At 64.7% G+C, this 23,141-nt stretch overlaps 3 protein-coding genes across 10 annotated transcripts; 1 reads left to right on the top strand and 2 right to left on the bottom strand.

Moving 5' to 3' along the window:
* Positions 1 to 205: 205 nt before the first annotated feature.
* Positions 206 to 4,007, bottom strand: IFRD2 (interferon related developmental regulator 2). Of its 3 annotated transcripts, XM_030500515.1 has the most exons (12): positions 3,942 to 4,007; positions 3,621 to 3,737; positions 3,451 to 3,535; positions 3,197 to 3,321; positions 2,957 to 3,114; positions 2,688 to 2,738; positions 2,200 to 2,369; positions 2,003 to 2,108; positions 1,647 to 1,784; positions 1,374 to 1,502; positions 1,192 to 1,287; positions 206 to 1,047 (listed from the first exon to the last, which is right to left on the bottom strand). In XM_030500515.1, exons 1-12 carry the CDS (start codon positions 3,967 to 3,969, stop codon positions 967 to 969), a joined length of 1,284 nt encoding a protein of 427 aa, XP_030356375.1. In that variant the 5' UTR covers positions 3,970 to 4,007; the 3' UTR covers positions 206 to 966. The 3 variants fall into 3 exon arrangements, with proteins under 3 accessions (XP_030356375.1, XP_030356374.1, XP_030356376.1); XM_030500514.1 differs by lacking the exon at positions 3,942 to 4,007 and having other exon boundaries at positions 3,621 to 3,891; XM_030500516.1 differs by lacking the exons at positions 2,688 to 2,738; positions 3,942 to 4,007 and having other exon boundaries at positions 3,621 to 3,891.
* A 2,295-nt stretch (positions 4,008 to 6,302) lies between these two features.
* LOC115614145 (2'-5'-oligoadenylate synthase 1-like) lies at positions 6,303 to 8,529 on the top strand. 2 transcript variants are annotated; one of them, XM_030500511.1, is made up of 6 exons: positions 6,303 to 6,539; positions 6,710 to 7,004; positions 7,083 to 7,258; positions 7,341 to 7,582; positions 7,670 to 7,802; positions 7,881 to 8,529. In XM_030500511.1, exons 1-6 carry the CDS (start codon positions 6,345 to 6,347, stop codon positions 8,394 to 8,396), a joined length of 1,557 nt encoding a protein of 518 aa, XP_030356371.1. In that variant the 5' UTR covers positions 6,303 to 6,344; the 3' UTR covers positions 8,397 to 8,529. The 2 variants fall into 2 exon arrangements, with proteins under 2 accessions (XP_030356371.1, XP_030356370.1); XM_030500510.1 differs by having other exon boundaries at positions 7,670 to 8,529.
* A 754-nt stretch (positions 8,530 to 9,283) lies between these two features.
* Positions 9,284 to 21,647, bottom strand: SEMA3B (semaphorin 3B). 5 transcript variants are annotated; one of them, XM_030500507.1, is made up of 18 exons: positions 16,380 to 16,446; positions 14,494 to 14,627; positions 13,456 to 13,613; positions 13,307 to 13,369; positions 13,103 to 13,222; positions 12,934 to 13,027; positions 12,723 to 12,842; positions 12,274 to 12,419; positions 12,078 to 12,192; positions 11,920 to 11,989; positions 11,692 to 11,836; positions 11,374 to 11,593; positions 11,201 to 11,292; positions 11,012 to 11,053; positions 10,754 to 10,911; positions 10,588 to 10,643; positions 10,371 to 10,510; positions 9,284 to 10,293 (listed from the first exon to the last, which is right to left on the bottom strand). In XM_030500507.1, the coding sequence occupies exons 2-18, from the start codon at positions 14,591 to 14,593 to the stop codon at positions 9,853 to 9,855; spliced, it is 2,280 nt and encodes a 759-aa protein (XP_030356367.1). In that variant the 5' UTR covers positions 14,594 to 14,627; positions 16,380 to 16,446; the 3' UTR covers positions 9,284 to 9,852. The 5 variants fall into 5 exon arrangements, with proteins under 5 accessions (XP_030356367.1, XP_030356366.1, XP_030356365.1 ...); XM_030500506.1 differs by lacking the exon at positions 16,380 to 16,446 and adding an exon at positions 21,570 to 21,647 and having other exon boundaries at positions 12,934 to 13,222; XM_030500505.1 differs by lacking the exon at positions 16,380 to 16,446 and adding an exon at positions 21,068 to 21,439 and having other exon boundaries at positions 12,934 to 13,222.
* Positions 21,648 to 23,141: the final 1,494 nt, after the last annotated feature.

Below are 23,141 nucleotides of genomic sequence, written 5' to 3'. Positions count from 1 at the left end.
GAAGGGCGGGAGGGGGAAGCAAGCAGCGCTACCAGCCCCACACCCCACTCAGACGTGGCAGCATCGCCCCATGTGGTGCAGAGTAGTAGCAGAGGCAATCCTGGCCCCCACCCGAGGCTGTAAGAGAAAGGGACAGTCCTGGCTGCAAGGACTGGCACCCAGGCAGTGACAGCCCTTACTCCTAACAAGAAGGCAGAAGGCACTCTCCAATTAGCTTTTTAATTACCTCCTCTAACCAAAGTCTTAGAAAATCACCACCACAAATACATTCCTGGGGCAGAAGGCACTCCCACATGGCACAGCCCCATGCTCATGCAGGCAACAGCCCCTTGAGGCTGCCTGGGCAGCACTAGGACTCGCCCACTGTGCCACCCCCCTGTAATTTATTTCCCATAAAAGAACTATTTCATATAAAGCATTTGGCTGGAAAAGGGCTCAGAATGGGCAGCTGGCAGGGCTGGGCAGAGCCTGATGCCTCACACTGCTCTGCCACCATCCCTGGATGCCAGGGTGGCTGTGGAAGCAGAGGCTGTGCCTAGCATGGCAGTGAGGAACACTCGGGCCACCAGCACCGGCACTGTGCTGCCAGCTGCCCTGCAGCCCTGCATGGCTCTGCCCTCCCACCCAGCCTTTCAAGCTGTGCCAGGCCCCCATGAGACCAGGCAGGGGGTACATGAGCCCTGCCCAGTTAAATGGGCTGCAGGAGCCCTGTGATACCCCCTCCACCATGCCACACGGAGCCCCAGCCACAGAGCAGGCATACAGCAGCACGCCACTACCTCCCCTCGCTCTTCTTTGATCCTTCTTTTTGCTTTGGTTAAAAAAAATAAAAGAGGGGGCAGCCCCTGGCGGGGCAGCTCCAGGCATTAAATACTCTGCTGTACATGAATAAAAGCCCGAGGGCTGGCCCCTCACAGTGCTGGGTCTGCAGTCCAGGTGGGCTAGGGGCTCTGCCCCCTCTGCCCGTCACAGCACGTCCGCCCGCTTGTCCCGCACCCGGCTCCGGGCTTTCGTGCGGGCTTTGAAGGCAGCCGAGTTGTAGAGGTGCTGGTGAGGAGGGAAGGAGAGATGGGTTACTGGATGCCCCTCTGCCCAGCTCCCCTCCGGCACCCACCACACTGAGGCACTCGACTGGAACCCATGGCAGCACGGGAGGGCACTGTGGGCACAAATGTGCATGGCAACACCCACCTTCTCTAAGCGGGAGACCTTGCTGGCTTTCAGAGTAGCTGCATCCAGCACCAACGGGGGCCCGAGACCAAAGATCTCCCGTAGCAGCTCGTTGTTCTGGGAAAGCAGGGGCCTCTCAGCACTCACCAGCACCAGCCTGGCACCCCCCTGGCATCCCCCCATTACAACCGCCCAGCCCCTACCTGGAGATGGTGGCAGATGCCAGACCCCAGCACCTCTTTGAAGGCTTGGTAGGTGCGCTGGCATGCCCAGCTATCCAGGTACATGCACTCCAGGCCAAAACGGATGGTATCGTCCTGGTACTCCCCGCTCTGAGCAGAGAGAGGGGCATTAGCAACAAGCTGGGCACCAGCCTTGTGTCCCCCTGGCTTTCAGCAGACGGGGATCACCAGGCGGCTGGGCAGCAGCTGCACAGGCAGGGGCTCGGCAGGAAGGGCACCGCCAGCCTCCAGTACCTCGATGAAGTGCAGAATGTCCCGGAAGATGGAGCGCTGCTTCCGTCGGTCTGTCTTGGCTCGGTACTTATTGCTCTCAGTAGCCAGGACCTTGAGTTGGGCACACAGGATCGATGTATCTTGGTGGCACAAGTCCTCCTGCCAAAATATGGGTGTTTGGAGGGGACGTGGCTCCAGGCACTGGCCACCACTATCACCAGGATCACCGGAGCCAGTCCCTCTGCCTGGGCACCTGCTGGTGACCAGTCTGGAGTGTCCCAACGCCGTCAGTGCCAGCTCAGCTGGGGCACAGGCAGAGGGCTGGTGCCAGCAGCTCCCTGCTGCTCTGCTGCCTGCCCACCCATACCCCAGTGTACCTCCATGTCCTGAGCCAGCTCGAAGACCAACGCGATGGTTTCCCCAGCCAGGATGCGCAGCGCAACACTGCTGCTGGTCAGCAGCGGGGGCAGCCTCAGCCAGCCACTGGGACGGGAAGGCCAGAGGGCAGTCAGGGGGCTGGGTGCCACCCCAGGGGCTCCCCCCTCCACAGCTGGCTGCCCCCGACACCACTCACTTGTCCAAAATGCTCTTGATGTGTGTGTGGGGGCAGATGGTGAGGAGCAAGGACCATGACTGGAGTGCGCTGCAGTGCAGAGGGCCGTGCTGGGAGGGTGCTGAGCCCCCCTCAGATGTGCTGGGGGGGCTGAAGACGCTCTCCAAGCAGGACAGGCATGAGACCAGGTCCTGGAGGGGGGAAAGCTGCCTGTCAGACTACAGCTGCCACCACAGTGAAGCTGCACAGCAGAGGACCAATGGGGACCCACCCTGTCCAAGTGCACCAGTAGGCTCCTCCACCCAGGACACCCCATTTCTACAAAGCAGGCTTCCCCCCAGCTCAGCTCCATGCTGCCCATGGAAAGGGCCTGGGCTGCCACTGATGCCCCTGTGCCCCTTCCCCAGCTCAGCTGCAGGCTGCCCTGACACTGCGGGCTGAGGTTTGGTGGCACAGCAACTCCCAGAGTGCCCTCCAGCAGGGTACAGACAACACTCAGGCGCAGTTACCTCGAGGTCAGCAGCAGCAATGTAGCAGCACATGCCCAGGGCTGTGGCACACTGTCAAGAGACATGAGGAAAAGGCAGTCAGAGGCAGCAGTGCCAGGTCAGATCCAGTGCCCAGCCAAGGGGAAGCACGGTTGGGGTGCCGCTGCTTTACCCCACTGCTTCCAATCCTGCCACCCTCCTGTGACTGCAGGGACCCCCAAGGCACTGCCTGGGCTCTCCCCACCGCTGAGGTGTCCCCTGTGCCCAGGAGGAAAGGGGCCAGGCCTTACGCTCTGCCGGGCACCAGGGCTGGCCATGCTGTCTGTCAGGATGCTGACGAGCAGGGGCTTCATGCTGCGAAACACCTCTTCCCCCTCCGGGCCAGAACCCATCTGGAGGCAGAGGAGGGTGAGGACGGTGCCCGCCAGCGCCTGTTCCTCCCCTTTACCTGCGGGCAGCACGAGAGACCTCGCTCAGACATGGGCCATGGCCCTGCCACCCCCAGCCTCGGTGTCCGCCTGCACTCGGACCTTTCTTGAGACACTTCTCCAGCGAATCAGTGAGCGTGAGGCGGCGCGCCAGCAGGAACTCGGAGAGGGTTCTGGAGGAGAAGGCCAGGCGCAAGCTCTGCAGCGCCGCCAGCCGCGTCTTGGCGCTGGGAGAGACCACGGGAGGTCACGGGGTGGGGTGGCCCGGGACGGGGCATGTCCCAGCCGCTGGCTGGCAGCGCAAACGGGGACCGGCAGCGTGTCAGGCGTGCCCCGCGGCGACAGCCGCTCCTCACCTCTTGTCCAGGAGGTTGTCCATGTGCTCCTTCAGCCTGTCCTCCGCCTCCTCCTCCTGGGCTTGCTCCCCCGCCGCCTCGCTCCCTGCCGGAGTGGCACCCTGTGAGGGAAGTCCCACAGGTGGGGGACACCGCAGCAGCGCGGACACCGCTGGGACACCGGAGCTCACCTGCGGGCTCCTCGGCGGGGCTGCCCCCCTCGCTGGCGCTGCTACAGTGGCTCAGCACCTCGCTGCCGGCCTCCTCCTCGCTGGCGGGAGAGCCCGCTCGGCCGCTGCCGGGGCCACCTGCGGAAGGTGGGGACAAGCCCCAGTCAGCCCGGACACGGCCGCACGGCGGGGGCATGAGGAAGGCACGGGGCCTGTGCGGATCCCCGCTGTCGGAACGAAAGGACGGTCCCGGTCCCGGTCCCGGTCCCGATCCCGATCCCGATCCCGGTCCCGGTCCCGGTCCCGGTCCCTATCCCGCCCCGCGCCCGGGACCCCACTCACGGCGCGTGGCTCGCCGGGAGCGCGGCATGGTCTGCACGCGCGGACCCCCGCCCCGCCCCCGGCGGGAGGCCCCACCCCCTAGCCCCGCCCCCTTGCCCCGCCGCGCAGCCCCCTGGGAGAGCCCACCGCCGCCTGGGCATGCTAACTGCAGCTCCTGGCGCGCGTCGCCAGGGGGCGCACCGGCACCAAGCTGCGGGGACCAGCCGAGCCGCTATAGCCCGAGTCCCTGCTCCGTCCCTGCCCCGTCCCTGCCGCTATCCCGCGTGTCCCTGCCCGTATCCCCCGTATCCCTGCTCGTCCCCTGTCCCGTCGCTGTTTCCCTGTCCCATCAATGTCCACGCCCATACCCCTGGCCAATCCCTTCTGCTGCCCCTGCCTGCACCTCATTAGGAAAACCTCATTACCTAACTATTGTACCAATTAGTCGTTATAGTATGAAGTCGTATGAACTTTCTTAAGGTACATATATGTGCAGTTTTTGGTGTGTACTGCAGTTATGATTTGTGGCTAGAGGACCCCAGGTCGTTGGGAGAAGGAAGAAGAGGAGAGAGAGAGCGCCACCACGAGGGATGAGGGCCGCCCCAGCACCCCAGCCCCTCCAACACCTCCCTGAAGCCCTCCCACTAACCTCCCTCACAGACAGGCACTGTAGTGACTCCAAGGATACCTGGCTAAAGGAAAAAGGATGATCCCACCCTAGGAGACTGCAGTGGCTTTGCAGAGCAGGGATGTGAGGGGGTGAGTAGAGATTGGTCAGACCGTGCTGTACCTCGGCACGCAAAGGGTGTGAGAGCCACGTGTGAAAACACATTTGGGGTGCCCCGTTTTGACTGGGACACATATGGGTGCAAATAAAGAATGACTCTTGCTGCTCTCGCCTTGGTGTCCTTGTCTTGCTCCTCGGGCTGCACGGGCCAGATGTGAAATGCCCGTGTCACTTCTCCCTGGCCACAGCCCTGCCCCTGCCTGTACCCCTGCTGCTGGTCCTCTCCTTCCCCTCTCCCTGCTCTTATTCCTGCCCAGATCCCTGCCCCTGTCTGCATACCTGCCCATATCCCTCCTTCTGTCTGTCCTTCTTCCTGTCCCTGCCTGTGTCCCTGCCCAAATACCTGCTCCTGTTCCCACTTCTATCCCTGCCCATAACACTGCCCATAACACTGCCCATATCCCTCTCCCTGCACCTGCTTCTGCCCTCATCTCTGCCACTTCCTCTGTCCCTGCCCGTCTCTCCCCCTGCCCTGCCCATCACCTTATGCCTATCCCTGACCCCGACTGCACTCTATGCCCATGCCCATGCCCATCCTTGTGTTTGTCCCTGCCCCTGCTGCTGACCCATCCCTGCCCCTTCCTGCCTCCTTTCCCTAACCGCTGCCCGTCTTCTGCCCATGTCCTGACCGCCTGCCCCTTCCCGCTCCTGCCCCCACTCCCCATCCCCTTCCCCTTCATATTCCTGCCTGCCCTGGACGAGCTTCTGCCCACAGCCCCTGCCCGACCCTGCTCTGAGTTTCCAAGCCTGAGTTTGAGTTTTGGCTCTTCCTAGTTTCACAGCGCAGGCAAGCGGGGCTGCGGGGGGATGGAAGGGACGGGGGGGCTGGAGCCGCCGCGGGGCCTTTCGCACTTTCGTTTCCAGCCGGGGGAGTCAGAAATCGAAAGCCGCGCAGAAACAGAAACTGCCATTTCCCGGTTCCTCCGCAGCCGGCGCTTAAGGTAGCGCGGGCAGTAGCGTCCTGCCCGTACCGCCTGCGGCTGCCTGCGGTGACACCCGGGCCCTCGATGATACTGCCACCGACCACGTCCCGTTGCCCGCAGTGACACCAAGGTCTCTGGTGACACTGCCACCGACCACGACCCATTGCCCGTGGTGAAACTAGAGTCCCCGATGACACTGGCACTGACCATGTCCCATTGCCGACGGTGACCCCGTGCCACCCGCCATGTCCCAAAGTCTGAACACTCGAGCCCCTGGTGCGGGCACAGGCAGGCGCTGGTTCGGACAGGGCACCTCCAGCCCCCGGGCAGGCTCCCCGTGGTGGGACTCTGTCTCCGGCCAGCACCCAGGGGACACCCTGTGCCACCGTTGCCCCCCCGGGCCACGATGTCCTGCAGCACCTCAGCCCCAGGCTGCCACCGGGTGCCGGGGTAATGGCGGTGCCCCGCAGCCCCTCCTGCCCCCTCCCGGCCCCCGCGGCGGGGGCATCGTGGGTACCCGCTGGCAGGAGCCCCCCGGGGAGCCGGGGCCGGGGAGAGGCGAAACTCCGGGTCTGGAGCCACCTTAACTTCCTGGTGATGACGCCATGGGGGGGGGGGTGGCCCGGGAAGGTTTAAAACCTGCTGCAGGGAGGGGAAGGCAGCCGCGGGCAGGAGCGAGCAGAAGGGGCAGAGGGAGCGACCAGACCTGGCGGCATGGATGTGCGACAGGGGACATCCACGAACGGGCTGAGGACGGTGGCCACCAACAGGCTGGACACCTGGATCATGGAGACCCTGCAGCCCAGCACGGATTTCTGCAGGCAGGTGAAGCAGACGGTGAAGCAGATCTGTGATTTCCTGAAGGAGGACTGCTTCGAGACTGGCATCCGCGTCCACAAGACTGTCAAGGTGAGTGCTGCCCGGCTCGGGGACCAGCCGGCACCCCTACCATTACCCTTCCCTTCGTCCTGCTGCTCCAGCTCCTGCCCTGCCTCAGGAATGGCATCTCCAGTAATGGTGGCAGGCAATCCCCATGCTGAGGGGCAGCAGTGCTGAGCAGGCAGGGTGTCTCTCTGCAGGGTGGCTCAGCAGGCAAGGGCACAGCTTTGCAGAACAACTCCGATGCTGACGTGGTGCTCTTCCTTAGCTGCTTCTCCAGCTACCAGCAGCAGAAGCAGAAGAGGAGGTATATCCTGGATTTGATTGAGAAGAGACTGCACACCTGCAGGCAGAGCCTGACGTTCACTGTGAACATCAGTGAGCCCCGTTACAAGGGTCCTGGTAGTACACCGCGCTCCCTCAGCCTCACTCTCTGCTCCAAGGACACCTTGGAGTCCATCGAGGTGGACATCCTGCCTGCCTACGATGCTTTGGGTAAGGGCTGCAGGCTGGTGTGGGGCTGGGTGTGGTGTCAGCACCGGCACGGCTCTCACCCTCCTTCTTGCCCCACAGGGCAGTTGATCCTGGATGCCCCACCAGATGCAAGTGTGTACATAGGGCTGCTGAAAGCTAGCAGTGACCCCGGGGAGTTCTCTCCCTGCTTCACTGAGCTGCAGAAAAAGTTTGTGAAGCGCTGCCCTGCCAAGCTGAAGAATCTCCTGCGCCTGGTGAAGCACTGGTACAAGGAGGTGAGAGGCTGCCCAGCTTCCCTGGCACCCACCAGCAACTCGCCCTAGCCAGCTCTCACCCCTGTCCCTGTCTTCTCCCTAGCTGCTGAAGCCACGGTACCCCACTGCAGACCTGCCCCCCAAGTATGCCCTGGAGCTGCTGACCATCTACGCCTGGGAAGAGGGCACAGGCTGCTCTGACTCCTTTGTCACGGCTGAAGGCTTCCGTACCGTGCTGGAGCTGCTGTGCCGGCACCAGGAGATCTGCATCTACTGGGAGAAGTACTACTCGCTCCAGCACAACCAGATCGGTGCCCACATCAAGACGCTGCTGCGCAGTCCCTGGTGAGCACTGTGCCCAGTGGGACCCGTGCCAGCCACCCCGCAGTGCTGCCTGGGGCTGACAGCAGTTTCCATGCTCTGTGTTTGCAGCCCTATCATCCTGGACCCCGCCGACCCAACAGGGATCCTCGGCCAAGGCAAGAATTGGAATCTGGTGGCACAGGAAGCTGCTGGCCACCGTTCCCTGCCCTGCGTCAGTACTGCCCAGCCCTGGGCTGTGGAGGTAAGGCTGCTTGCCCTGCAGCATTCTACCCCTCTCCCAACCCTGCAGCTTTGCCCAGCTGCTCTTGTGTCCCTGCAGCCAGCCCGGCCTGTGAAGATCGAGGTGAGGCAGCTGCTGGGCACCAGCCTGAGCAGGACCATCAGCCCTGGCACCACCGTCCGGCAACTGAAGGAGGCAATTGAGCAGGAGTGGGGCATCCCTTGTTACCAGCAGCGCCTGGCACAGGAGGGGCCGGGCAGGAGTTCTGTTGTCCTACAGGATGGCGAGACCCTGGCCTCCTATGGCATCTTCTACAGCACCACTCTGCTGCTGCTGCAGACAGAGCCCCAAGCGATGGAGATCTTTGTGAAGGATGACAAGAACCGGACAACCACCTACACGGTGCTGCCTACCACCACCGTCCGGCAGCTGAAGGAGCAAATCCGCAGCCGTCAGGGGCCGCCCACTGACCAGCAGCGCCTGACATATGGCTCTCGGGAGCTGGAGGACCGGCACACGCTGGCACACTATGACGTCCAGCCCAGGAGCACAATCTTCATGCTCCTGCGGCTCCGTGGGGGCACAGACCCCCAGCACGCCCGGTTCCCTGCCTGAGTATTGTCACTAGCACTCCTGTACCCCACCCCCCCCCCAGCGTATTGCCCCTGTACCCCCGCTTCCCCTCTGCTCATGCTGGAAATAAATCCTTGTGCTGCTCTCTGGGTTGGAGACAGTGCCAAGTGCCACAGAAGGGAGGTTAGGTGGGGTTCCCATTGCGACGAAGGGGGTCCACAATGCCACCAGATGCTGGGACAACATAACGATACATGGATGCAGAGCAACAATGCCGCCAGAGCCTGGGGTGCCAGCCCAGTGCTAGCTGGTCCTCAGGAAAATAGCTCCACCCTCTGCCTCCACTCTGTCTGTTCCTGCCTGCAGCAGCTTGTAAACCTTCACAGGCCACTGCCCTGGTCACCATGGGGCAGTTAGGATGGCCCCATCCCCAGGGCTTCACCTTGCCCCAGCTCCCTGGGAGGGTCCTGCCCAGGGTCTCTGCAGCTGCCAGCTGGCTGGGGGCAGTGTCCCACCGCAGGGACCCCCTGCCCGGGTTCCCTGCCTGTGTCCACACTGCAGTTCAGCTGCTGGACTGGGGCACAGCCAGCGCTGGGACATGGCTCATGTGATGTGGCCAATGCCAGTGTCACCAGGAGCCTGGTGCCACCGCAGGCAGTGGGAGCAGCAGACCGAGGTCATTTCCCGGTCACTGGTGAAGCGCTGGGCTGTTGGCACTGGGGAGTTTCGGTTTTCCTCTTCCAGAAACGAAAGTGCGGGGGGGTGGGGGGCGGGGCGGGGCGGATGCCTGGTTGGGGCTCCGTCTACCTATGACCCTGCAACGCTTGGCTCCCCCTGAGCCTCTTGGCTCAGGCTGCCCGTGGGGGTCCCTAGGACACCGGGCTGCCCCCAGCCCTGAGTGCTCCCTGGGGCAAACATCAGACCCTGAGCTGAATCCTCTGCTTTATTGTGCTCAATTAGTACAAGCCCCCTCACGCCGCTGCTTTGCACCCGGGGCGCTGGGTGCCACCTCTGTGCCCCCCCATACTTCCCCTCCGGGCACCCTCCTCCTGCAGTCCCCTTGTCCTGCTGCTGCCCACCCCGTCTCTCCAGGATCCCGCTGCCCACTGCAGCCCCCCAGGACTCGAGGGTGGCCCTGCTGCCCTGTCCCCCCGCGGTGCCATGCTGGGGGTGAGGCACAGCCTGGCCTTGCCACCCCTCACTAGGGCACGTTTACATTCATCCGTAACAGTCGTTAATAAATATTTGGGTGACTCTGCGGTGCTGGCAGCCGGCTGGGTGCCCCCACTCGTGCTGGAGCCGGTGGCAAGGGTGGCCAGCAGCCCCCTCATGGGGCTGGTCAGCACGGCTGCCCTCCTGGCCCCGGCGCCGCAGCCTCCCGCTGCTGCCTGTGCCCCGCCCCGGTGCTGCCGGCGGGCGGCCAAGACTGGCAGGAGCTTTGCCCCTGCCTGCGGCCCCGCTCCTAGGCAGAGCCCGGCACCCGGGGCCGGCCCCGGGGTCACCAGGGAGATGCGCTGCGGGGGCCTCGCTCGGCCCGCGGCCCCTCGTGGGTGCGCCGGCGGCGGGCTCTGTGCGGCTCCTTATCTTGCCCGTGGCCGGGGGGTCCGGCCTGGGCGCGGGGGGGTGGCAATGGTCTGCCCCGGGTCCAGAGCCGCTGGCACACCCGATCAGCAGCCCCCAACGGCGGGCGCTCCACCAGCTGGAGGAAGTCCTGGTACCAAACCTTGCGGCTGGAGGCCCCGGCGGCGAGCTGGAGGTCTCCATCAGGCGCCGTGCCCACTGCCTGCCGGGCGCCGATCACCTCCAGGGAGAGCTGCAGCAGCAGCTGTGTGAAGCCATGCTCAGTGGCATGGCACAGGTAGAGGCCGGTGTCAGCACGCTGCACGCTGCGCAGCAGGACACCCCGCTCCGTCTGCACCACCCGCTCATCCATCTGCACCTGCAGCACCACGGGAATGGGTGGTCAGCTCGGCACGGCATGGTCCCACCGGTGGAACCCAGCTGGGGAGAGCCTACCTCTCGCTGGGGATCATCCTGGGTGCGCTGGTATGTCCAGAACACGTGAGCTTGCAAGGATTTGGGGATGCACTCCAGGAAGGCCGTGCTGCCCTCCACCCCATAGAGCTGCTTCTGGGGCACACTGCCCCGCCGGGGGTCTGGGAGGACACAGCCTGGCCGTCAGCCCACCGCCCCAGCAGGGCTGACTCCTAAACCTATCCAGGTCCCAACTCACCTTCAGAGCAGAGCACGTTGGGGTCACCATTGCGGACGTCCTGCCGGCGGAAACGCCTGGGGAAGGTGGTGGAGGAGCAGAGGATGTGGCAGCACGACCTGCACTGTTCACTGTGGCCTCGGGGCAGGTTGGCCACACCAGCGCCATATGGCAGCGCATCACATACCTCTTGGTGTTGGGCACATAGCGGGTACAGGCAGTGCCATCCCAGGCACAGTACGGGTCCCGGGCCAGGCAGCACTCGGCACAGGCTTTGCCGTAGGCGCTGCAGCGGTGCAGGGGCAGCTGCGCCAGTGCTGTGGCTGAGCCAGCGTAGAGCTGTTGCTGGGGGAGGCAGAAGCAGAGCTGAACACCCCTGCATCACAGCACAGGGCCAGGCAGAGCCATGGTGGGACATGAGGACCTGTCCAGGGTCCCCCCTTACCCGCTTGGAGGAGATCTGCAGGCTGGTGATGGGGGAGGCGTCCTGTGGACAGAGTGCGGGCAGGAGTCAGAGTGTGCTGCCAGCTCCCACATCCCAGAAGCTGGAGTGCCTCAGCACAACCCAGAGCATGGGCAGCATAAAGGGGTGCTGGGTGGGTCTGACTGGTGGGGCATGCAGCCCCTTCCTCACCTGGAAGACCTGCAGCTCCTCCAGCAGCAGCGGCTCCATGTGGTTCCAGCTCTCCTTGGGCACAGACACCACCTTCAGCACAGTGCCCACATCTACAGGCAGGGAGAAGTGAGACCCCAGCCCTGGCATCCCCCAGCTGAGCCCCCTGTCCCAGCCCTCAGGTCACCACGTGCCTGTGCCAATGAAGAGGACGTCGTAATGGCCATCAGCAGCAGTGACGCGGTCCACGGCGATGCGGGTGAAGGTGTAGGGCATGGCGGCTTGCAGGAAGAGGGGGCGCTGGCCATGTGGCAGCACCGGGTTGTACATCAGTGGGTGGTGCCGGGCAAACTGAATCACCTCATCTGGGAAGTCTTTGGTGGAGCCGAAGGTGCCAAAGGTTTTGCTGGGGCACTGTGGGGAGGCAGCCCTGACTAAGCCAGGTCTCACTCCCCACCACCCCATCTTGCATCCCACCAGCAGCACCACCAGGACACCCCTGCACCACATACCATGCCTGGGCGGGGGTACGGCACACGGCCCTGGTACGATACCCACTGGTAGTTGGGACCCTCCTTGTGTGCGAAAGGGCCCAGGAAAGCCCGGCGGATGTCGGCCATGGTGTAGACACAGATGGCTGAGCCCTGGAAAATAGAGCTGGTGGGAGAGAGAGGGGACAATGTGAGGGGTGAGGGGGACACCACTGGGCACTGGGCAGGGTGGTGGGGAGGGAGCTCAACCTGGAGGTGGAGAAGACAGTGTAGACCAGGGGGTTGCGCTTGTCCCTTGTCTGCAGCAGGAAAACGTCCCCTGAAGGAAGGGAGGATACCAGTGCCACCCCAATGTGCTAGGGGTGCCCATGGCCACCCGGGAGGCCACATCCCCCTCTCATACTCACGGAGCTCATCGAAGTGGGTGTCTGCCCCATCAGGTCCTGGCACAGCGCACACGAGCCGAGCCTTCAGGAAGGTTGTCCACTTGTTTACCAGGCTGCGCTGCCCACCTACGTCATTCTGTCAGGAGCAGGACACCAGTGTCAGCAGCGGTGGGTGCCACCCCCGGCCCCCCAGCCCTCCGCCTGGGGCTGCTCCCACCCGGCAGATCTGGCCGATGCGGGCAAAGCTGGTCTTGCCCAGCCCCTGCTGCCGCTCCACTGCCGTCTCGCGGAAGAAGAAGTAGATCTTGTCGTCGTCAGGGTCCTCGCTCTCCGGCACCCAAAAAACGGCCACAAACTTGGGCTCTGGGGGCAGAGGGGTGCTGCCTCCAGTGCCCCTGCTAGCTCTGCTCCCCTGGGACCCTGAGGTGCCTGCTGGGGTCCCAGGAGGGTACAGACCCCGCTGCGCCCAGCTGCAGGGCAGAGGCAGGGTGAGGGTGGGACTCCATCAAGCACCGGGGTCTGCAGGTGGTATGGGGACCCCCCAGATCACCCTCCGCATGCAGCAGAGGCCAAGCCTGGAGGACTCATGGCCCAATGCCTCCAGGGAGCAGTGATGCCACACTGGGGTGCTGCAGCTCCGCCACCCTCCCCCTGCCCAGCACTGACCATTGAGCCAGCGGGAGTCATGCTGCTCTGTGCGGATGGAGGGACGCTGGCCCAGGCTGCGGAAGATGGTAAAGTCACGGCCCATCAGATCGGTGGCCACCCCGGAGTACAGCTCCTCGCCTGGCAGGCACCAAGGGAAGTGTTACGGGGGACCCGCCGGCACCCTGCTGCCGCCGCACTGCTCCCCGGCACCGGCTTGGTTCTGCCTTACCCACGAGGACGGAGGCGGCTGCGTGCTGGGGGTCGTAGGGGCTCTTCCCTTTGCCGTCCTCAATGTGCTGGGGGTCCAGCTTGAAGACGGGCTCCTGGAGAGGGGTAAGGATGGGAGGCAGGCGGGCAGCAGGAGCTGGGGGCCATGGCTGTGCTGTGGGGGGGCTCACCTCCGCATTCTGGCCAGCCTCCACGAAGGCACAGACGGGGTGGAAGGCACCAGTGCCACAGGCGTACAGGTGGGTCCGATTGTAGGGGTGGAGAATCTTCATGAAGTTCATGCACTCGGCCTGGGGGGTGGAGGGCATGGGATGGTGGCACTGGGGTGGCCCCGCAGCACCCCGTGGTACCCCTCAGCACCCACTGGCACTCACGGTGATGTCCTTGCCGGCCCAGTTGCACTCCTCCCTCCACTCCACGGGTGCTGGCCAGTAGATCTGCAGGGGGAGAGGGGGACACTCACAGCCTCGTGCACTCGGGGCTGCTTCACTGACGTGTCCGTGTGTCCCCCCATCCCCATTACCTTCCTCTCCCGCTGGCTGATGTCATCCAGGGCCAGGGAGAGGAGATGGTTCTGGGCGCCAACGAAGAGGCGGCCACGCTCCTCATCCAGCAGCAGGGCCTCGTAGCAGCACGATCGCTCCAGCACAAAGAGGTGCAGCCCATGGCGAGCCCGCAGCTCTGCCAGGATCCACCGACAGTGCTCAGCCCCACCACAGCACTGGCTGCTACCCGGCACACTCCCCTGCCCCAGACACACATCCAGGGGCACCTGGGGCTGGCCATGGCTCTCCCCTGCTGTGCCACCTCCTCCCCCAAACCTGTCCCACTGGCTTGACCAGGTTCACAACCCCGTCGTGGCCCAGCACCCATCCCCACACCACCCAGCAGCCATCCCATGGCGCCCCTGAACCCATTCCATGTCCCAGCACCAATCCTGTGCTCCCCCCAGAACCCATTCCGTGCCCCCTGCACCCATCCCTGCATAGCCCACGCCGGCATAGCCCACCCCGGTGGCAGTTAGTGGGGCAGAAAGAGCCATTCCCTGCCCCACAGAGCTAATCCCACCGCGGCAGGAACAAACAGCCCTTTGTCCGGTGGGAGGAGAGTGCTCGCTGAGACCCACTGCTGGACAAAGCCCCCTGCGCCGTGCTAGAGCCCATGGAGTGGCCAGTGGGGACATGGCACCAGCCCACCGGCCAGCACGGTGTCCCCACCAGGCATGGCACAGTGTGGCTTGAGAGTGCCACCATGGTGCACCGCACAGGGACAGGTGCCTGAGCTGGCACATGCCAGAGGCAGAGTGAAAGCCCAAGTACATGCACAGCCCTGAGGGCAGGCAGGTGGTCCTGGTGGGGTTGGCAGCAGGTAGGAACCTGGCAGCCTCTGCCAATGCCTGGCAGCCCGCGGGGAGGGCAGCACCAGTGCCAGTGCTGCAGCAGTGCTGGGGTTTTGCATACCCCCCGCCATGCTGGCCCCCAACATGCTGCTCCCATTCCCTAGGATGATGCTGACATGAACATGAGCACCCACATCCCCCCTGCCCATGTCCCATGCTCACCGGGGAAGGCCAGCTTGAGGCGGGGGGTGGCAGCGGGTGGGGGGCGGCCGGCAGCAGTGCTGTGCAGCAGGAGCAGCAGCAGGAGCAGCATGCGGATCATGGCTGGAGCCTGGCTGGTGGCCCCACGGCGGTGGCTGGGGCAGAGAAGCGAGACCTCAGCTCGGGTTACAGCGTCCTCCCTACAACCCCCAGACCATGATCCCTACCCAGCACTGCTAGTGGAATCCGGAGAGCCCTGAGCATCTGCACAGGGCAGCCCCGGCACTGCATGAGGGGACCCACCACTGGGCTTGACCTGGTGACTGGAGGGGGGGACAAAGGCCAGCTGCATCCCTCCCTGCTTTTAACCCCCACTAATCCAACCCTGAACCACGGTCTCTGGGAGCAGCTCTCCCACTCCTGCCCATGGGGAAACAGAGGCAGCTTGGCCAAGCAGCAACCAGCCATCCCCACACCTGCCCATTCCTGCCTGGAAGCACAGAGCTGTCCTGTGAGGACAGGGACAAGGACAAGGGCAAGCACCAGGGTGGTACCAGCCAGCTCGGCACCCTGGGCAGACAGCAGGCTCCTGAGCACTGGGCAACCTGGCCATCATGGGAGTCATGGGGTCCTGTGCCTCAGTTTCCCCCAGGCTACAGCCCCTGCCATTCAGCCCCTGGCTCTCCTTCTACCACCCTGTAAACAGGAGCTGGGTATGGGGGGTCTCTAGTCAAGCAGGTGTCTTCAGTCCCCAGAGGGGCCCGTGCTGCCATGCCATCACCCTTATGGGCACCCATCACAGGGCAGGGAAGAGCTCCTCCAGCTCTGGCACCCTCTCCCCTGGGGAGCAACAGGTGATGGTTATCTCGAGCACTGTGCCAACACACAGCTCCCCACCTTGCCTGCCGGCCACACCGCAGTACCCCCAGGCAGCCAGGACGTGCCAACCAGCACTTCCCCACACCACGTGCGAAGCACAAGCCCGGCCATGCCGGCCACCAGCCCCGGGCACAGCCGACGGGTTTCACCCATGCCACAGCTGGGACACCGCTGCCAACCAAAGCCCCACTGCTGCACCAGGGCTCAGTGCAACTACCCCAGGTCCTGAGGTGTGTGGTAGGCCGAGGCGGGTGCACGAGCAGAGGGACACACGTGCATAGCACTGCCCAGCACAGATCTGGGCACGTCTGCCCGCTGCCCGGCGCAGCCGGCCGGGACTTGCCCTGGGCTCCTGCGGGCAGGGGCCGCCGCTCCCGGGCCGGCCGAGTGGGGAGCGAGTCCCGGGCGGGCAAGAGGCAGCGGGCAGGGCCTCGGCCGGGAGCAGTGCTGCAGGGCTGAGCTGCTCGGTGGCCTGGCGAGAGGGCGGCAGACGCTAATGGCATTTCCAGAGGTGCCGGGACAAGGCGCGGACCCGCCGGGCTCTGCCAGTCCCTTCGGCTGCTTCCAGCGATGCCCCGGGGGCACCGGGGTCCTCCCGCCCGCCCGGCACCTGCCAGCGCCGCCGAGGAGCCCGGGCAGAGCCTTGGGCACGGACCCTCCCGCCGGCTGTCCCGGCCCGATGCTGTCACGGGGGGCAGGTTGGGGGTGGGGGGCGGCAGCAGCGGCAGCACCAGAGATTCCCCGGTGCCAGCACTGGTAGATCCAGCCCCGAGATCCCCGGTGCCAACGTCTTCAGGTCCCCCGGTGCCAGTCCCGGCACGGACGCAGTCCCCGGCCCCCCGGTGCCAGCTCCGGCAGGGCCCCACCCCCCCCGAGATCGCCGGGCAGCCCCAGCCGCTAGCCTCCCGGTGACCGTCCGGGACACGGACCCCGCCTCCAGCCCCCCGGTGCCACCCCGGGCAAAACCCCTCGATAGCAGCGCAGAGACCCGGCCCGGGACACCCCTTGTCCGGTTCCCTGGCACCCACCTGTGTCCCGGCTCGGCTTGGCCCGGCCCGGCCCCGCCCTCCGCGTCCGCCGGGAGGGAGCGGGGCGGCCCCTGCGGGGCGGGGCGGGGAGGCGGGGGCGCGGCCCGGGGCGGGGGGACACACACACGCGAACACGCACGTGAGGGCACACGCACAGACACCCGGGCACGCGCGCACACACACGTGTGCAAACACCGCGCACGTGCAAACAGACGTGTGCGAACAAGCACACACTTGGACGTGCACACACACGTGCAAATACACCCGCTCACAAGCACACACAGTCACTGAGGGACACGCACGTGCACACACATAGTCCACATGGCCCACGGTGACACCCGCAGTGACAGGCACTGTCCCCAGGGCACGTCGCGCTCAGCACACGAAGGGCTCGGCATACGGGGGGCTCGGCCACCTTGTCACTAGGACAGGCAGCTGCCGGCTGGGTGCTGCCCGCCCCAGTGTGGGGTGCCGGGATGCGCTGAGGCCGTGCTGGGGGGCACCGGGGGCCGTGTCGGGGCCGGCGGGGGGCCGGTCCTGCATCCCGCTCAGCTGTAGCCCAGATGTCTGGCCCGGGCCCAGCCCGGAGCAAACAAAATTCCTCCGCTGCCTCCCATTTTCCAGCCGCTGCTGCCAAGAATAGCAAGTGCCGAGTGGTGCCGGCAGCGGGGCCACGCGCGCCTTGGCAGGCAGGGCTTGGGATGGGGGGAACACGGGCTGTCCTGGGGCCACCCCTTACTTTGTCCCCGCCTTGTCCCTGGCTGTCCCTACCTGCGGGTGCAGTAGTCAGGGAAGGCAGGTCTGGCATGAGTGGGGAGGCAGGGAGTGCAGGCAGACAGGCAGTGCAGGCAGCAGCGGGTGCAGACAGGTGCAGGGTGAGTGGGGAGGCTGAGGATGTAGGCAGCAGCAGGTAGCAGCAGGCAGCGGGTGCAGGCAGGCAGCAGGTTCAGCAGGCAGCGGGTGCAGGCAGGCGCAGGCAGGCACAGGCAGGCCAGCAGAAGGCAGGAGGAGCCGTGCCAGGCAGGGCAATGCCCTTCTGTCTTATGACCGGTAACCCTCCCGCCGCTGGCCTGGTTACACCGGCGTGCTGGCAGCAGGCTCTGCCCCAGCACCACTGCTTGTTCCCCTCCCGGTTCTGCCACGGTGCCAAGCACCAATCCAGAATCCAGGGTGCAAGGTGGAGGGGAACAGCAAGTGACAGGGTTTGGATGGCAGGAGAGCCACTGGCACAAGGATGGCAGGGATTACTCTGCCTTAAGACTTTGCCCAGGCACCGCAGTAGGACTTTGGGCTGGGTGGCCCCCACAGGGTTGGGCACAGTGTCCCTGTCCCCATCATCCCAGCCTGCTAGGATGCCCAACCCTGCACAATGGCCACCTTCCAGTGCTGTGCCAGCACCGTGCCCCAGTTTCCCTCCACCCACCACCACTCCTGGCATGCGTGGCGAGGTGGCTGGATGACATCACTGTCACCCCAGCCGTGGAGCCTTGCGGGGACCTTGCTGGCAGCGGCTCCTCCTGAAGAAGCCATCAGGCGTCAGAAGGGCCGGGCTTCCATCCTGGAAAAAACGGCGCGGGAAGGACGCGCCACGTCGCACGCTGGCCACCCCTTCCTGCCCCTCCGGGTGTTCCTCGCAAGCACTGAAGCCTCCTGGCTCTGGCACAGTGACAGTCCCCAGCTGGAACGGGCATCAGCACCAGCATCCCGCCCTCATCCCGTGCTGGCTCCAGCCCCGCGGAGGGCAGCATGGCTGGGTGCCGTGGCCTGGCTTCTCGCCATCCTGGGGGTGTCCCGGCAGCGGCGCGAGCAGGTGCTGGCGCCTTCGCTCTTTGATCCCGTCCCTGCCGCCGGCAGATCCGCACCCGGGGATCGCTGCCTTGGCCAAACCTCCCCCGGCGGTTCCGGCTTCAGTGAGCATCAGTAGCTCTGCCGGCAGCGCCCGAGCCTCCAGCGTTGTTTGCGGTAGGAAACAGCTCCTCTCCACCTCTGCATGGCAGCAGGCAGCGGCCAACGGCTCCTGAATCTCCTGTGCTGGCCATGCATGGGATGTATCCATGCCATTGGATGGGTGATCAGGACCAGCAGCTGCTGGAAAGCCTGCACACAGGGGGGCAGGCTGGGATGGGTATCCGCTGGCAAGTGGGATGGGAACAAATCCTGCACCCCAAATGGGAGCAGTACCTCACTGGGAGAGCCCTGGTGATGCCATGGGGTCGTGCAGGGTAACCCAGAGGGAGGGGGCTGCAGAGTTGCTTCCCATCTCCCTTCCAGAGCATCCTCTGCCCTGGTCATGCCGTTGTGACCAGGCCCAGTCAGAATCCAGGGGTGACTAGGTGAGCTGTGTCATGCCAGCTAGTGCCATTGGAGTCCCTGTGCCACGTGGGCTTGGCACAGCCCTGCTCCCCAGCCAAGAGATGTGCTTGTGCAGCGATATGGCCTTTTGCCAACCCTCCTGGTCACACTGATGGCTTGCTGGGAGGAGAGGAGAGAGCAGAGGGAGGAGAGGGATCCTCATCCCAGCCTGCACTCATGGGGACACCCTCCTTGACCTGGAACGCCCTGGGCCTGGCCACCCCCAAGAGCCTTTTGTGGTTTGCAATGGCACCAAAGACATGGCTTCAGGACTCCTTTGGGAGTCCCCCCAGCATGGGCCCCCTTGCCAGCTGCCTGCGTGGCTCCTCCACCCCTGGCTAGGCTGACTCCCCATCCCAAGCCCTGCTCCCCACCACAGCCTCTGGCTTTTCCAGGAGGGGCGAGGCAAGCCCTGCTGTGCATGCTGGTGTCTCCCCACTGGCTCGCCTGGCTCAGCTGTGCACCAAGGCAGGGAAGCGTCTGCACCATGGCACATGGTGTTAGGCCACAGGTTGGCATCAGGATTCAGGTGGGTGCCAGGTCCCTGGTGCAGGAGATGGAGCCCCTGAGATCCCAAGTGTGTCGGTGTGAGGGTTTGATTGTCAGGAAGCAAACAATCCCTTGTAGTGTGGCATGGTGGTTATGTCCCAGGGGGACACCAGCTCAGGGCTCACACCCCATTTACGGATACACCCCCACATCATATCATGCTGGTGTGAGATCCCCACAGCAGAGATCCATATGGCCCCGGCACATTCCTGCCGGGATTAGGTACCAGCTCCCAGCAGCGCCATGCCGGTGTAGCCCAGCTAATCCCTTTTTAATTGTCCCCATGCCACATCAGGCTGAGCCGGGCTGCCCAGGGGATGTGGGGTGCTGGATGCGTGACAGTGCCTGAGCATGTCTGGGTTGCCAGCTTTGGGTGTCCCTGCTGTGGGACCGAGCTGTAGGGTATATGGTGGACCTTTGGGGAGGTGATGAAAAAGGAGACATCCATCCTGCTGGTGCAGTACAATAGTTTTTTGGGAAAGGGAGGGATCCTGGGCTTCTAGGATCCTATTCTGCTGCCCCAGGGTGATCATCCATTCTTGGCTTTGTGGCCACCCGCAGCCAAGCTTGAGGGCAGGCAGAGGGGCTGTGTCCCCTGCACTGACAACCGCTGAGCTTGAAGCTCCTCAAAACCATCCCAATGGAGCAGAAGCCTTGGCAGAACTACAGTGTGTGGGACATGGCACACAGGGTCTCTGCTACCAGCCCAGCCCTCTTCCTTTCCTGGCAGGAGAGATGCTGGCTAAGCCCCCCTGCCTGCTGCCCTGCCCCAGACCCCCCGGCCCTGCCCTGTGCCACACCGACGAGTGGCATCCCGCTCCTCTGGGCTTTAAAAATAGGCTGGTATCCCTGCCACGGGGTCCATAATTTTAGCCAGGGTGTGTCTCTCTGGGAAGCATGTGGGATGGTTCATCTGCTCCTGCTGGCCCAGCCGCATCCACACCCGGGGCTGGTGTCAGCCCCTCACTGCCTGCTTGCTCATCCCTGCCTTGGGCAGCGTGCAGCAGCGTGCCTGAGCCATGGCCACCTTGGGTGGGGGAGCAGGGACAGGGATGCCTGGGTGTCCCCTGAGCCTGCCTGCTCCCCATCCAGGGCATCTCACCCCCAAAGCCAGTGTCACCAGTGAGTGCAGCGTCCCAGTACCACAGCACCCAACAACACTCAGCCAGGGGTGGTAGAGGGGTCCCAGCACCTTGCCCTGCCCACCCCCCTCCTCTCGCCCTGGACCCCAACACAACAGCCACTTCAGATGGGCTCCCACGGGGCTCCCGCAGAGCCGCGGTGGCTGGGAAGGCTGCGGGGGCCGACACCAAGGATAATGCGGCTATTGATGGCTGAGCCGGTGGCCCCGGCGCGGCACAATAGGGCCTTGTCTGCTGGCCCAGCTCCCGCTCCTGCCCAGCCCTGAGCCCAGTGTCGGGCTCCCCGCTTCCCCGAAAGGCTTGGAGCTCACTCGGGTGCCAGCCAGGGCAAGACCTGCCTGGGGCGCACTGGCGAGCACAGTGAAGGACCCCCCTTTCCCGTAAACCATCACCTGGGGAAGGGGCATGGCTTGGGAAACACCCCAACATGGCAGTGTTCACTCCGACTGGGATAGGGTTTGGGGTCCCCATGCAGCTGTGGGGCAACAGGAACAAGGAGGTGGCACATGCAAAGCCTCCATTTCCCGCTCAGGACCATGTCTGACCCCACTGGCACCCAGCACACACTGAGCTCCCCACCCTGGCCCCCCAAACCTGTAGTTCCCCCCCACTGCACAGCTGTGCCACACAGCTGCCATCTCTCACCTGCTGCGGTATGCGGGCTCTGCTGCTCGCCTGCCTCCTCTCCCGGCGAGTGAGCCAGGGCTGCTGCCTGCTCCTTAAACCCCAAATCCACGGTGCCGGGCGCCAGTGGCGGGGGCGGAGGGAGGGGACACCAAGCCCGGGTCCCCGCTCCCGGGGCCAGCACCAACAAAAGGCAACTGTGTCCCGTGTCCTCCCAGTGCACCCAGTGACCTGGCTGGCTGAGCTGGGACAGCCCCTGTGGACCTTGGGACCCCCTGGGGTGCTGCCATTCCTCCTCCTGGGAAGGCAGAAGAGGTGCAGGCCAGCCCTAGGACTCCAATCGCAGCCACAGAGCATTGCCATGTCCCCAAGGATCTGCCCCTTTGTGCTTGGTCCTGTTCCTGCCTGGAGGGCTGCCAGGGTGAAGGCACTCGTTGCCATGCCCCCACCTCATGTGCTCCTGCATAGCCCGGCCCAGTGGGGCTGGAGGAGGAAGAAGGGGAAGTATACTTGGGGGACTCACCCTGTGGGACCCCCAGAGCCCTGCCCACGGGGGCTGTGGGGCTGGGTGGCTGCCTGAGAAGCATCCCTGTGGTCTGAAGGCCAGGAGCAAGCAGTCTGTGCTGCCTCATTAACGCAGGGTAAATGTGTAACGAGCTCTCAGCCAGGCCTGGGCAGTTTGAGCTGCATGGCTCCTCTTGCCTACCTGCATGCCGGGAGCCAGGGATGTGGAGGCTCTATTCCAGCAGGAAGGAGAATAAAAGTCTCGTGGCCAGGCACGCTGGGGTGATTTCAGCACTTGCTGGAAGCAGCGGAGCAGGCAGCATGCTGGGCTGGGCTGGGAACAAGTCTGTCCTGGAGCGGGAATGCTGAGGTGTGCCCACGCCTGCCCCAGCCTCTGGAAGGTTCACCACAGCTGAGCTGCCTGCTGTCAGGGAGCGAGGGCGAGGGAAGGGGCTCTGCTCTGCAGTGCCCACTGGCGCAGGAGCCAGTGGGCACCGGTTTAATAATAAAAACAAACAGGAATTTCTATCTGAAGGCAAAAATGGTTTTCTGCTGCGATGGTGGCCAGGCACTGGCACAGCTGCCCCAGAGGCTGTGGAGCCTCCAGCCATGGGGACAGGCAAACCTGGCTGATTCCAGGAAGCCCACGCCAGCTGAGCTGCTCCTCCCACAGGCAGGGTGGGAGCAGGTCTCTGGGTGACTGTGCTGAGACACTGCCCCCTTCCATGGGAGCTGTGCCCCATGTGGGGCTGGGGGGTATCCAGAGCCTGGAATGTCTGTGCCACCACAGAGCCCATGTGGCTGCAGGCCGTGGTGTCCCGCAGCTGTTGGGGTATGGATGCCAGGCTCACCATGCCATGCCACATGGCACCTAGTGATGTTTTTGGGTGGTCAGTGGCCCTGTGGTGTGGGTGACCCCACTGGGGAGGTGCTGGTGGGCAGCACGGCCACCTCTTCTAATGGGAAAAGCCAAGAGGGTCCAGGGCTGCTCTGTGGCAGGGCAGGCTGCGTGCTCAGGTATGAGTGAGGAGAGGAAGCTTCTGAGTAGACACTGGCCCGGGGGGGGAAAACGTGACTGTGATCACACAAGTGTGATGGGGCAGTGGGTTCCTGGGAGCATAGTGGGGACAGGTGCAGGCAGGGTGTGGCAGGGTGCAGCAGAGTGCAGCAGATGCGTGCAGCAGGGCGCAGGCAGGGTGCAAATGCGTGCAGCAGGGTGTGGCAGGGTGCAGGCAGGGTGCAGGCAGGGTACAGCAGAGTGCAGCAGGGTGCAGGCAGGGTGTAGATGCATGCAGATGCGTGCAGCAGGATGCAGGCAGGTGTAGCAGGGTGCAGGCCGAGGCCAGGCCGTGCCGCCGGTTGCCGTCAGAGGGCGGTCGGGGTCCGCGCGGCCGGGCCGGGGCGGTGCTGAGCCGGGCCGGGGCGGGCCGGGGCGGATCGGGGCGGGCGGGAGCTGAGCCCGGGTCTGACGTGGGGCAGCGCGTGGTGCTGTGGGGATGGGGCGGGCGGGCCGGTGTTGGGGTTCCTGCCCCTCTTCAGCCGTGAGCGGGTGGCGGGGCAGGGCTGACACCGGGCCCTCCGTGACCGCCTG

This window comes from Strigops habroptila, chromosome 11 (assembly GCF_004027225.2).
Source record: "Strigops habroptila isolate Jane chromosome 11, bStrHab1.2.pri, whole genome shotgun sequence".
Classification (NCBI taxonomy): Eukaryota; Metazoa; Chordata; class Aves; order Psittaciformes; family Psittacidae; genus Strigops; species Strigops habroptila.
Note: the sequence above shows the minus strand (reverse complement) of the source record. Positions and strands in the feature narration are given on the sequence as shown.